Source organism: Dasypus novemcinctus, chromosome 3 (assembly GCF_030445035.2).
Source record: "Dasypus novemcinctus isolate mDasNov1 chromosome 3, mDasNov1.1.hap2, whole genome shotgun sequence".
Taxonomy (NCBI): Eukaryota; Metazoa; Chordata; class Mammalia; order Cingulata; family Dasypodidae; genus Dasypus; species Dasypus novemcinctus.
Window position 1 is genome coordinate 147,625,528 of NC_080675.1, and position 13,587 is coordinate 147,639,114.

The 13,587-nt window shown below is 34.9% G+C and overlaps 1 protein-coding gene across 4 annotated transcripts in view; it reads left to right on the plus strand.

Moving 5' to 3' along the window:
- Window positions 1-13,587, plus strand: part of BBS4 (Bardet-Biedl syndrome 4) — a 69,157-nt gene that overhangs the window by 1,905 nt on the left and 53,665 nt on the right. For 3 of the 4 annotated variants that reach the window (XM_058294461.2, XM_023590311.3, XM_058294460.2), the window contains exon 2: window positions 5,416-5,467. The exons of the other annotated variant lie outside the window; for it this stretch is intronic. In XM_058294461.2, coding sequence (XP_058150444.1) covers window positions 5,416-5,467 — 52 coding nt within the window. The remainder of the gene's footprint in view (window positions 1-5,415; window positions 5,468-13,587) is intronic. 4 annotated transcript variants of the gene reach the window in all.

Sequence of the window (13,587 nt, forward strand, 5' to 3'; positions counted from 1 at the left end):
CTACAGTAAAGGCCTTGAGGCCATGAGACATTCTAGTATAACTGAGTGAAACTGTCCAGTACAGAACACACAAATTCTAATATACTACCAGAAACTCCATATGAATTATTACCAGTTCCTTAAGAAGGAGAACTGGGAACAGGTATTTTTATTTTGTATAAGTGTATATAATAAATATTTAAGAGTTCTTAAAAAAAAAAAGAAAAGCAAATAGCTTGGGTTTATTACTTTGTGGGTTTTTTTTTTTAATTGTATAGCTTGGGTTTAAAATGAAGAAAGAACTTGGAAAACTATGACTTACACAATTTTTATAGCTTCCTAATTCTCATTATTTGATATACTTGTATAAACACCAGTCTTTTCTCCTGTAAACTAAAGGAGTAAAACCTTTCAGAACAGAGAAAAATATGACCTCTGCACAGGTTGGTGTCTGTGTCACATATAGTACCTAGCACATATCAGGTGCTCTGTGAATATTTGTGGGATAAATACACGACTGTAAATAATTACATAAAAATGAAGAAAGAACCAAAAAACGTTGTGGATTTACTTTACATACATCATTTTAACTCTGACTGAAAATAAGTGGGCTCTTAGAATCATTTCCATTTCAGAATGTTCTGAAAAAATCTTTTGAGAAAAAGACTCAAATACTTAAAATTTGTTTTACTTCTACTTTGTGCAGAAAGTAGGGTTGCTGACTCATGAAGCTAGAGAAGATGATTTTTGAGCCTTTAAGATTCTTTACTTAATATGGCCTTTCCTCCTCCAAAAAAATTCTTAGTTAGGATTAAAAAAGCAGTCAAATTCTTTAGCATGTTAAAAACAGCTTTATTGAGGTACAATTCACATACCATAAAATTCCCCCATCTTAAGTGTACAGTGTAAAGAGCCTTAGTACATTTGTACGGTCCTACAACTGTCATCACTTCCCATGTCCAATTAGAACATGTCTATCACTACAAAAAAATTCCCTTGTGCCCATTTGCAGTCATTTCCTACTCCCAAATCAAGTCACCACTGATGTACTTTCTGTCTTTATAGTATTTCCTTTCCTAGCAGTTTCGTATACAGGTATACCTCGGAGATATTGCAGGTTCAGTTCCAGAGCACTACAATAAAGCAAATATCACAATAAAGTCGTTAAGATTTTGGTTTCTCAGTGCATTTAAAAGTTATGGTTATACTATACTATAATCTATTAAGTGTGTAATAGTATTATGTCTAAAAAAATCTTAATTAAAATACTTTATTGCTAAAAAATGTGAACCATTATCTGAGCCTTCAGTTAGTTATCTTTTTGCTGGTGGATGGCCTTGCCTCAGTGTTGATGGGTGCTGATTGATGAGGGGTGGTAGTTGCTGAAGTTTGGGGTGGGTTCTCTTTCTCTTTCACTATTTATCAATCCATTTTCTGAACATTTGTAAGTTGTATGCATTATGCTCCTTGAATACTTATTCTTAACTATGTGCATTTCATAAGAACAAGGATATTCACTATGTAATCACTTTAAGTGCAGTTATCCAGTTCAAGATATTTAGCATTGATATAAAGCTTAAAGTCTATATTCCAGTTTGTTTCATATGTGCCAATGTCCCTTTGAGCCTTTTTCCTCCCTTGTTAGATCCCATCCAGGATCATGTATTGCATTTAATTGTCATTGTGTACTTAGTTGCTCTTTCTTTCCTTTATTTTATAATTGTGGGGGCATACACCTATAATAACTTTCCGTCTCAACCAATCCCAACAATACCATTGAGTGGGATTAATCACAATCGCAGTATTGCAGTACACTTGCCATCATTACTAAAACATTCCCATCTCTCCAAATAGAAACCCTATTCCCATTATACATTAACTCCCTGCTCTCTACCTGTCAGCTTGTATTCTAATTTCTGTGTCTGTGAGCTTTAATATTTTCTGGTATTTTCTTTGTAGTTACCATGGGGTTTAAATTAAAAAAAAAAAAAGATTTATTTATTTGTTTATTTCTCTCCCCTCCCACCCTCACCCCAGTTGTCTGTTCTCTTTGTCTATTTGCTGCGTGTTCTTCTTTGTCCGCTTCTGTTGTTGTCAGTGGCACGGGAATCTGAGTTTCTTTTTGTTGTGTCACCTCTCCATGTGTGCGGTGCCATTCCTGGGCAGGCTGCACTGTCTTTCGCGCTGGCGGCTCTCCTTACGGGGTGCCCTCCTTGCGTGTGGGGCTCCCCTTCACGGGGGACACCCCTGCGTGGCACGGCACTCCTTGCGCACATCAGCGCTGTGCATGGGCCAGTTCCGCACGGGTCAAGGAGGCCCAGGGTTTGAACTGTGGACCTCTCATGTGGTAGACGGACGCCTTAACTACTGGGCCAAGTCTGCTTCCTTGGGGTTTAAATTGGACCTCCTAAATCTTAATAGTTTCATTTGCTTTGATGCCAGGTTAACTTCAACAGTATATCCAAACATTGTTCCTATACAAATAGTTTCTTTGTCACAAATCACATATTTCTATATTATGAGTCCCAAATCACTGATTTATCGTTATATTTTAGGCATTTTCCTTTTAGATTCTGTAGGAAGTAAAAAGTGGAGTTACAAACTAAAAATACAATAGTAATGGCACATATATTTATTCATGTAATTACTCTCACCAGAGATGTTTATTTTTTTGTGTGCTATCTGTTATCTATTGTACTTTACTTTCAGCATGCAGAGCTCTTGTAGGGCTAGTCTAGTGATGATGAACTCCCTCACCTTTTGTTTATTTGCGAATGTCTGAATTGCTCCCTCATTTTTGAAAGACAGTTATGCTGGATCGCTGTCTGCTTTCCGTGTCCATTTGCTGTGTGTCTTTTCTTTAGGCAGCACCGGGGAGAGAGGCGCTCAATCTCTTGTGCCACCTCAGCTCCCTGGTCTGCTGCGTCTCTTATTGTCTCTTCTCTGTGTTTCTTTTCATTGTGTCATCTTGCTGCACCAGCTCTCTGCATGGGTCAGCACGCCATGCAGGTCAGCACTTCCTGTGTACCAGCACTGCACGTGGGCCAGCACACCACATGGGCCAGCTCTCTGCTCAGGCCAGCTCCCTGCTTGGGCCAGCTTGCCTTCACCAGGGAATCAAACCCTGGACCTCCTATATTATAGACGGGGGCCCATTCGCTTGAACCACATCAACTTCCCATCAGTACTTTAAATGTGTCCTCCCACTGCTCTCTTGCCTCCATGAGTTCTCATGAGAAATTGGCACTTAATCTTATTGAGGCTCCCTTGTATGTGACATGTTGCTTCTCATAGCTTTCCGAGTTCTCTCTTTATCTTTGACAGTCAATAGTTTGACTGTAATATGCTTCAGCATGGGGGATTGGAACACTGGAGTGTCTCATGTTACCATCTTGGTCACCTGGAAGTTGGATCTCTTTCTTCATATTTCCTTTCATTGATAAGGCTCCCCTTTACGTCTACTTTTTCTGATACTGATTTTACTACTTGGTTTTCATTTTATTTCTATTTTCCTGGTGCCACCTTTCACTTTGTTTTTCTTTGCCTTTTGATTGTAGCATACATTGAGATTTTTAAAAATCCATCCTGATACTCAAGTCTTTTAAATAGAGAGTTCTTCTTTTTCCTCCTTCCTTTCTTCTTTTTTTGCTCCCTTTTTGCTCCTCTCCATATTTCCCCTTCTTCTAGCTTACAATTTTTATAATCTCTCTTCTTTTAGTAGTTACCAAAGATATTTTAAAATACGTATTTAACTAAAGTCCAAACTTAATATTTTTTGTTCTCCTTCTGAGTAATATGGGGACCATCGAATACTTTATTACCAGTTTCCTCCTGCCAATTTATGCCACTCTTGTTCAGTTTTGTGTTTTCAATTAAACACAAGCTATAGGATAATTTTTACTTTATTCAGTCAATAGATGTTTAGTATAATTTCATATTTTACCAGTTCCTTTGTTGATTCCATATTACTTTCCTTCTCTTGATGTACATCCTTTACAAGTTTATTTAGTGAGGATCTAAAATCTCTCAATTTTTATTTGTTGGAAAGTCTTTTTAATTTGCCTTTATTTTTGAAATTTAATTTTTATGGGTTAAGAGCCTAGGCAACTTTTTGTGTAGGTGCAGGATAATTAATAATTAGAGCTTTGTGGGTCATACAGTTTCCATCACAACTATTCAATAATGCCATGTAGTGGGAAAGCAACCATAGACAATACATAGACAGATGAGCATGGCTGTGTTCCAATAAAATTTTATTTATGGACACCGCATTTGAATTTTCTATAATTTTCATATGTTACAAGATAAACGCTTCTTTTGATTTTTTTCCCACCATTAAAAAATTAAAAACAATTCTTAACCCATGGGCCATGTAAAAACAGACTGGATTTAGCTCATGGGCCAGCGTTTGTTGATGCCTGGTATAGGTTAATATTAATTTTTACTTAGGTCTTGGCTTATGAAATATATTATTTCATTGTCTTTCATTTTTAATTGTTAAAAGGTCAGCGTTTTTTGTAGGTAATCTGTTTATATCTTTTCCTTTGACTACTTTTAAGAACCTGTTGTCTTTGCTTCAGTTCCCTATGATGTATCTAAGTGTGGATTTATTTTATCTATTTGTTGAACATCCAAAATTAAGGATTGATTTCTTCTGGAAGATTTCAGCCATGATTTTTTCATCTGTAAGAGGTTGATATAAGAAAAATACACTTGAAGATTTTCTGTGAAATTATAGTGTAAGATATTAACTGTTATGTTAAATATTGGCCCTTTAAAATCAACTCCCTGTTAGAACTGAATGCTAGAAAGTTTCTTGTAGATAACCTCAAGCTTTTTTTTTTTTTCCAACCTCAGGCTTTTAAAAATTTTTTAGCAGGTACTGGGGATTGAACCCAGGACCTCATACGTGGGGAGCAGGTGCTCAACCACTGAGCTAGATCCGCTCCTCCAAAGAGAGTTGTTTTTTTCATTTGTTTGTTTATTTCTTTTGTTTGTAGGATGTACTGAGCATTGAACCCAGGGCCACGTACATGGGAAGCAGGTGCTCAATCACTTGAGCTACGTCTGCACTCCCAAGCTTTCTTTTATGAAACAGTGATTACTTTTTGGTTTGGCTAAGAAATATAGCTATGAATAAAAATAATAAGGTGAAATGTCTAAGAGCTTTGTACATTTATGCATGCTTTATTACATGTTATAGTTATACATTATAAATATACATTATACACTAAATATATAATATAAATATGGATTATACATTATTAGTAGCTTGGGTAGCAAAAGTGCAAGTTCACATTTTTTGAACCATATGCAAAATAGTTGAGTTCTTTGTACCTCTGTGTAGTGACTTAAGCTTGATTACTCTTGTTATTTGAATACTTCTCTAAGTTAGCAAGGACTCTGAACTTTAACAATAGACGTATGTCATTTCAGAGAACTCCGTTTCCTGCATCTGTGGAATCTCAGAAACCCCGTCTAAAAAAAGGTCTGTATGCAATTTCTATGTGTATCTTTGTGCAGATTTTTTTTGGTCTCATTGATTCTTTTTTCTATTCTATATTTATTAGAACTTTTTAAAAAATGTGATTGTTGGGAACTGCTGTAAATAAACTTCCATATCTAGCTTTTATTTCATGGAGTTAAATATTAAGGAATTGATTCAACTTTAAATGTATATTTAAATAGGGTTTTATTATTATATGAATGTGTTCTGTAATTTTCTATTGGTGCTAAAACCACTGTGTTAAGTTCCCCTCAGGCTTAAAATAATTTTATTTATATATTAAGAAAGTGTGTGATTTTGTAAAAATTGAGTTTGGGAAACCTAGGTAGCTGCCAGCTGTAAAGAGCTGCATTTTAAATCTCATTGAGATATGATATATATTTTTTATTTGGCAGGGCAGGATTCCTTCATTTGTTAACCTACAAAGTATTAGAATGGTGTATATCAAGTACCTATAGCAGATGTTCTCCCATGTCTGGTGGACTGCATTTCCTTGCTACTCATCAGATACTGGAAAATATTTGGACTTTTTATGTAGCAGAAGAGACGACCCAGTCCAGTGTGCATGTCAGAACCACTTATGGGCAAGGCTTTGGGTTAAAGATGGTGCATTAGAGGCAGTTTTATTCTATTCCCCTATCACAAATTATACTAAAAATAACAGAATAATGACGGGGAAAGTTACCACCTATGATGAGTTAAGGAAAATGACACAGTCCCAAACTACAAATTTTGAAACAACTCCCAAGTCTTGTAAACTTAGTATTGAGATAAAGAATCATGCTGGAAATGCTAACATATATTATCTGAGACCTGAAGCAGATTATAGATTTTCCTAAAAATAAGAGTCACCATTTTGAAAGGCATTTCCAATGATGGACCATGGGAGTGGCAGGGAATGGATGTTCTTATAGGGACCAAGTTAGACAATGCAGAAAGTTAGGGGAGGAGAGAGAAGAACAGTGCACACTGTTTAACCGTTTTTGTTTCTCCAGCTGAGGAAGATGATAGAGTAGAGTGGGATGAAAGGGAGAAAGACATCTAGTAGAAGATTATAGCACAGGGAGTCTGTTACCTGAAGGGTTTTGCTGGCTTTTTTGGAACAATACAAATTAGGAGGAGACTTAACTGTGGGGCAAAGAAATTAACAAGTACATGGAAGCTTCAGGTGGCACTCATTCTGCACCCTGCCACAGACTTTCCCCACACTCTTGTTTCAGCTCTAAAGATAAATAATAAATACGTTTCCCTGAACCAGTAACTGTGGCCAGGGATACCTCATTGACTAATTCTATCATGGTGTATCCCAGCAGCTGGGAGTAAAATCAGTTCTACACAAATGTTGTGACAGATTATAAGAGGTATCATTTCCGAAAAATACTGTGCTCTATTTGGTGTACAGTTCTAAGAATGACTAGAAATGGATGCTGAGCAGCAAACCACACCAATTAAAACCAATTAAGTGAGAGTTTGCTCATGTATAATTGGTTAGCCTTGAAGAGCTCAGAATAAATGGACTACAAAATAATTTCAAAGATGTAATTAAATTTTCCTGAAAGAAAGATTTGAATTTGCTCTTTACTCTCTGTTCCATCTGTTTTTGTTTTTTTTTTATTCTTCCTTTGTTGCCTTCTTTGGGGTTAACTGAATGTTTTTTTAAACTACATCTGTACCTTATTCCTCTAGTGTTTACTCCAGGGATTACAATATACACCCTTAGCTTTGATTAAAGTTAATATTGTATCACTTCACATAAAATGGGTATACTTCCATTTACCCATCTCTTTGTTATATATATTACATCTGCATATGCAATAAACCCACAATATAATCCTATGGTTTTTGTATTAAACAGTTTATATATACTTAAAAAAAAATATGATGACAGGATAGTCTTTTGTTTTTGGATAGCCTTTTATTATTATTGGCATATTTACCATTTCTTGTGCTTTTCATTACTTCCTGAAGGTTGAATTTCTATCTGGTTTCATTTTCCTTCAAACTGAATAACTTCCCTTACCATTTCTGCAGAGCTGCTAGTGAAAAATTCTCTTCTTTTTTTAAATCTAAAAATATCTTTATTTCTCCTTCATTCTTGAAGGGTATTTTTACTAGAGATAGAATTCTGAATTGACAGTTACTTTCTTTCAGTACTTTAAAGATGTTGTAAAAAAGAAAAAAAAGTGTTTTTTATGGTCTCTTGTTTTCTCTTGTTTCTGATAAGAAGTCAGCTATCACTCTTACTATTGTTCCTCAGTATGTAATGTCATTTTTTTCCTGTGCTTGGCTTTTGTGATTTTCTTTCTGTCTTTGGTTTTTAGCAGTTTGACTATGGCATGCCTAAGTGTTATTTTCTTCGTAGTTAACCTGCTTGGGATTTTTTGAATTCTTGGGTCTTGTTTTTCATCAGTTTTTGAAAGTCCTCATCCTATTTCTCTTAAAATTATTTCTTTTCTTTTTCTGCAACTCCATTTACCTGTACGTTAAACCTTTGATATTAATCCATAGGTCACTGGGACTGTGTTTCTTTTCTTTTTTCTCTTTTTCAGATTGGATAATTTATATTCATCTACAAATTCACTGACTCTTATTATCTGTCATTTTCAAGTTATTGTTAAGTCATCTAATGAATTTTTTTGTCTCACATATTCTTTCTTTTAGTTTTAGGATTTCCATATGGCTCTTTTATATATTTTCTGTTTCTTTCCTAAGATTTCCTATTTATTTACTACAAGCATGTTTTATACTTTTAGTAAACCTCTTTTTCCACTCCCAGTTGCTGGCAATCATTGATCTGTTTTTCCTTCATATATTAATAGTTTTGCCTTTCCCAGAATGCCATATAAATGGAAGTATATATGAAATAGCCTTTTAAGTCTGGCATTTTTTCACCTAGCATAATGTATTTAAGATTATCCATGTTGCAGTGTATCTTAGGTTCTCTTTACTGCTTGGTAGTATTCAATTGTATGCGTATACCACAGTTTATTCATCCATTCATCAGTTGAAAGACATTGTGGGTTTTTGTCAGTTTTTGGCTTTTATTATTTTTATTATTAAAGTTGCTATAAATATTCACTTAGTTTTTATATGAACATATGTTTTCATTTCATTTGTGTAAGTACCTTGGAGTAAGTTGTTGGTGGTATTATGTGTATATATTTAATGTTATTAGAAATTGCCAAATTGATTTCCAAAGTAGTTATATCATTTTGAATTACCACCTGCAATGTATGAATGTTACCATTATTCCATGTCCTTGACAACACTTGGTATTGTCAGATTTTTAAAATCTTTCTAGTGGCTATGTCATAGTATCTTGTTTTAATTTGCATTTCTCTAATGACTGGTGATGTTGCACATCTTTTCATGTGCTTATCTATAATCCATAACTTCTTTGGTGAAGTGTCCAGATCTTTTGCCCATTTTTAAAAAATTAGTCTCTTTGTTTTCTTAATATTAAGTGTTGAGAGTTCTTTATATTTTGGGAACAAGACCTTTCTCAGATGTGTGATTTGTGCATATTTTCTCTCTGTGGCTTATCTTTTCACTCTCTTAACAGTGTCTATTGAAAAGCAGACTTTCTTAATTTGATGAAGTCCACTTTATCAATTTTTTTTAGGAATCATGCTTTTGATGCCATATTTAAGAAATGTTTGCTTAAGGCAAGGTCACAAAGATTTTCTGTGTTTTCTTTAAGAAATTTTATAGTTTAATATTTTACAGTGCAAACTGGGGAGAATTGACATCTTAATACTAAGTCTTCTAATTCAGGAATATGGTGTGTCTCTCCATTTTAGGCTTTCTTTGATTTCTTTCATCTGAATTTCATAGTTTTGGCAGATTGGAAATAAACAGTGATATCACCTGTGAACAGATATAGTTTCATTTCTTTGTTTCCAATCTGTATGCTTTTAGCTTGTTTTTTTTCCTACCTCACTGCCTGTCTAGGTCTGCCAACATGATGTTGAAAAGGAGTGGCAAGAACCATCCATGTTCACAAGATAACATTCTTTTTTTCACTTTTTTTTCCATTTTGCAACCTGCTTTATTTATTTATTTAACTTTGTTTTCTTTATTTTTTAATTCTCTTTTTTTTTAAGTTAATAGATCACACAAAACATTAAAAAACATAAGAGGTTTCCATATAACCCACTCCCCATGCCCCCACTCCATCTTTTTTATAAATTGTATTTTTTTTTAAGATACATAGATCACAAAAAATGTTACATTAAAAAATAAGAGGTTCCTGTATAGCCCCACCTCCCCACCCCACTCCTCCCACATCAACAACCTCCTCCATCATTGTGGCACTTGGTGAACACATTCTGGAGCACTGCTGCACCACATGGATAATAGTTTTCCCTGTTGTTCACACTCTCCCCCAGTACATTCAGTGGGTTTGTCACTTTTAAAATAATGTTATCTGTTGGTTTTGTATAAATGTCTTTCTTTCATTAGGTTGAAAAAGTCCCCTTCTATTCCTAGTTTATTTAGAGCTTTTGTTATGGATGGATATTAAATTTTGTCAAATGTTTTTTTTTTAATGCTTTTTGTTTTTGTTTTTTTTTTAAATTAGAGAAGTTGTAGCTTTATAGAAAACTCATGCATGAAATACAGAGTTCCTCTATACTACTCTATTATTAACCCTTGCATTAGTGTGGTACATGTGTTATAATTTTAGAAAGAACTTTTTTTTAATAATTGTGCTGCTAACTCTATGACAAATGCTTTTACTGCATCTATTGAGGTGGTCATATTTTTACTTTTCCAGTTTGTTGATAATTGATCAGTTTTTGAATATTGAATTATTTTTGCTTTCCTGGGGTAAAACCTGCTCAGTTATGACATATTTTCCTTTTTATATAGTATTGGATTCATTTTGCTAACATTTTGTTAAGAACTTTTATATCCATATTTATGAGGGATATTGGTCTGCAATTTCCTTTTTTGTAATGCCTTTGGTTTTGGTGTCAGGATGGTGCTAAGGTCATACACATCAATTTTCTGGAAGAGTTTGTATAGAATTTCACATTATTTCTTTCTATATGTGTTGGATGCACATATAGTGAAGCCATTCTGGGCCCAGAATTTTGTTTGTGGGAATATTTTCAACTACACATTTATTTCTTTAATAGTTATAGGGCTCAACAGGTTATCTCCTTCTTGATTGAGCTTCAGTAGTTTGTGTCTTTTGAGGAATTTTTCCATTTCATCTGAGTTTTCAAATTTATTGCCATAAATTTGTTCACATTATTTAACAGATATTAAAAATACTATCAGGAAGCAGATGTAGCTCAACTGATAGAGTGTCCGTCTACCATATGGAGAGCCCAGGGTTCAGTCCCCAGGGTCTCCTTACCCTTGTGGTAAGCTGGCCCATGCGCAGTGGTGCTGCACGCAAGGAGTGCTGTGCTATGCAGGGCCTCCCTCGCATAGGGGTGCCCCACGTGCAAGGAGTGCACCCCACAAAGAGAGCCGCCCCGTGTGAAAAAAGCACAGCCCATCCAGGAGTGGCGCTGCACACGCAGAGAACTGACGCAGCAAGATGACGCAACAAAAAAGAGACATGGTTTCCTTGTACCACCAGATAATGCAAGCGGATGCAGAAGAACACACAGCGAATGGACACAGAGAGCAGACAATGTGGAGGAAGGGGAGAGCAATAAATAAAATAAATCTTAAAAAAAAAAAAAAACTATCAAGCCTATATAATTAAACAGTGTGATCTGTCCCATGAATAGAAGGAGAAACCAGTAGGCCAGAACAGAAAAATAGACCCAGATAGACCCAGATACATTTGACAATTTAGTACATGATAAAGGTAGCATCCAAATTCACTGGAGCAAAGATATACATTTAAATAAATGATATTGGAACAACTGTATAAGCACTTTGATAAAGATAAAATTAGATTCATACTTTATACCATATATAAAAATAAACTTCACACGGACCAGTGATATAAATGTAAAATACATAATGCAAGTACTAAAGAAAATACGGGTGAATTCCTTTGTAGCCTGGACTAAAAATTCAGAGGCAATAAGAGAGTGATAAATGTGACTTCATTAAAAAACAAGAGGCTTTGCGTGAAAAAAGGCACAGTAAAGAAAGACAAAAAGAATACACAATCATAGTTTATATACACGTAGAAAAAGTGACCCATATTCATAAAAAAGGTTCTACCTGATTCATAATAATAGAAATTAAAATTGAATTTATACTAAGATACCATTTCTCACCTATCAGGATGGTTAAAATTAAAAGGTATGTCTGCATATTCAGTTGGTGAGGTTGTGGGATACAAGCAGTACCTTTCATTTCTGGTGGCAAATTGGTACAGCCTTTATTGAAGGGAATTTGGCAATATGTGTTTATCTTTTGACCCAGAAATCATATTTTTAGGGCCTTACCCTGAAGATACATATCCAAGAATAAACAAATATTAATGAATATTGTTATTGTTTGTGATTGCAAAATATTGGGAACATCCTGTGTTTTAAAGATAGATAGTAAGGTGTGGTAAGGACAAGTGACACCAGAGATGTACAAAAGAAAAGTTTATTAGTCCTTGCAGGTCCTAGAAAAGAGGAATGAGGAAATGTTAGGAGGATAGGCTCAACTAATCAGCCATGGAACAAAATGTTACAGTAGTTCTGGGACTATGCCTTTATATTGTTACATTGGTGGAGTTGTAATGGTTGACCAAGCAAGAGTGGGGATTGGGAAGTTTGCATTTGACTTTTGTGGGATGCAAACCTGGATAAGATGCTGTTTATCTTTCATAAACAGGTGTTGAGGTGGTCACTGAGGGATTTAGAGACAAGGTCTGAGATTCTGAGGGAACATGACAGAGCAAAGTCCGTATGGTATTAATGGCAGGGTCTGAGATGCTGAAGCATTATGACAGTTTAAAGCCCCTGTGTTATTTTAATTCACTATACATCCTAAATGCCATTACATAAGAGAGTGCTTGAGTACATTGTGATACATAATAGAGTGCTGTGCAACTGTAAAAAAGAATAAGGAAGATCTCCCTATTTTGATACAGAGTGATTTCCAAGATATGTGAAAAAGAATATTTGCAGTATGTTACCTTTTTTTTTTTAAGAAAGAAGAGGAAATTTTAAAAATATGTATGTTTATCAGTTTATTTTTGCAAGAAGAGAAACCAGAAGTATATACCAGAAACTGATGAGATTGGTTATCCACAGGGATTTTGCATGGGAATGGAGTGAAAAGGATGGGGCAGATGATACTTTTTTGAATAGTCTGTGTAGTTCTGACTTTAGGAATGATGTATTTGTATCAATAAATAATAAGAAAACCCAAAAACCTTTAAAATAGATTACAAACAGAAGCAAATACACTATGGTTTATTAGAGTCATGTTTTTTCACTATTGGAGAAGGAAGTTACACATTAATGAGAGGAAAAAGGCTAGAATGAATCCTGAGGCATTGGATTAGAATTGGCAGTATCATGATTTTTAACGTAGATAGAGAATATATTATTTTTCCTACTTCTTTCCACTGAGAAGGATTAACAGAAAAGACACCCTAGTAGCTATGAGCATGCTAGTACTGGAGATGCTAGATCCATCTCCAGTAAAAAGAACTATGGCTCCTAGGAAAAATGGCTAATTCTATGGCTAGGGCTAAAAAAGTCTAAGAGGTTCCTAGAACCTCTTGTCCCAGAAAGTAAGAAAGGAATTACAGAGTGATGGTTATTTATTAAAATGACCCAAGAGTCTGCTTGAAGGACTGCCATTGACCACTGACCATTTGGGGGCAGCTTAAGCATTAAATAATCATAGTAATGGATTTTACAGCACATCAAATAAGAATACAGCTGTCCATACTGATAAATATTTGAATAAAAAATGAGTGGAAAAGAAAAAAAAGCTCTCCTTTGTAATAGAATACCAACTAATAAATGTAGAAAAAATGATAAAATTGGAAAAAAAAAAAAACCTTGTGCAGCCATCATAGTAATGATTAATTCATTCAAGATTCCTCAATGGATGTTAAAAACTGTGTGTGGGAAGTGGACTTGGCCCAATGGATAGGGCATCCACCTACCACGTGGGAGATCTGCGGT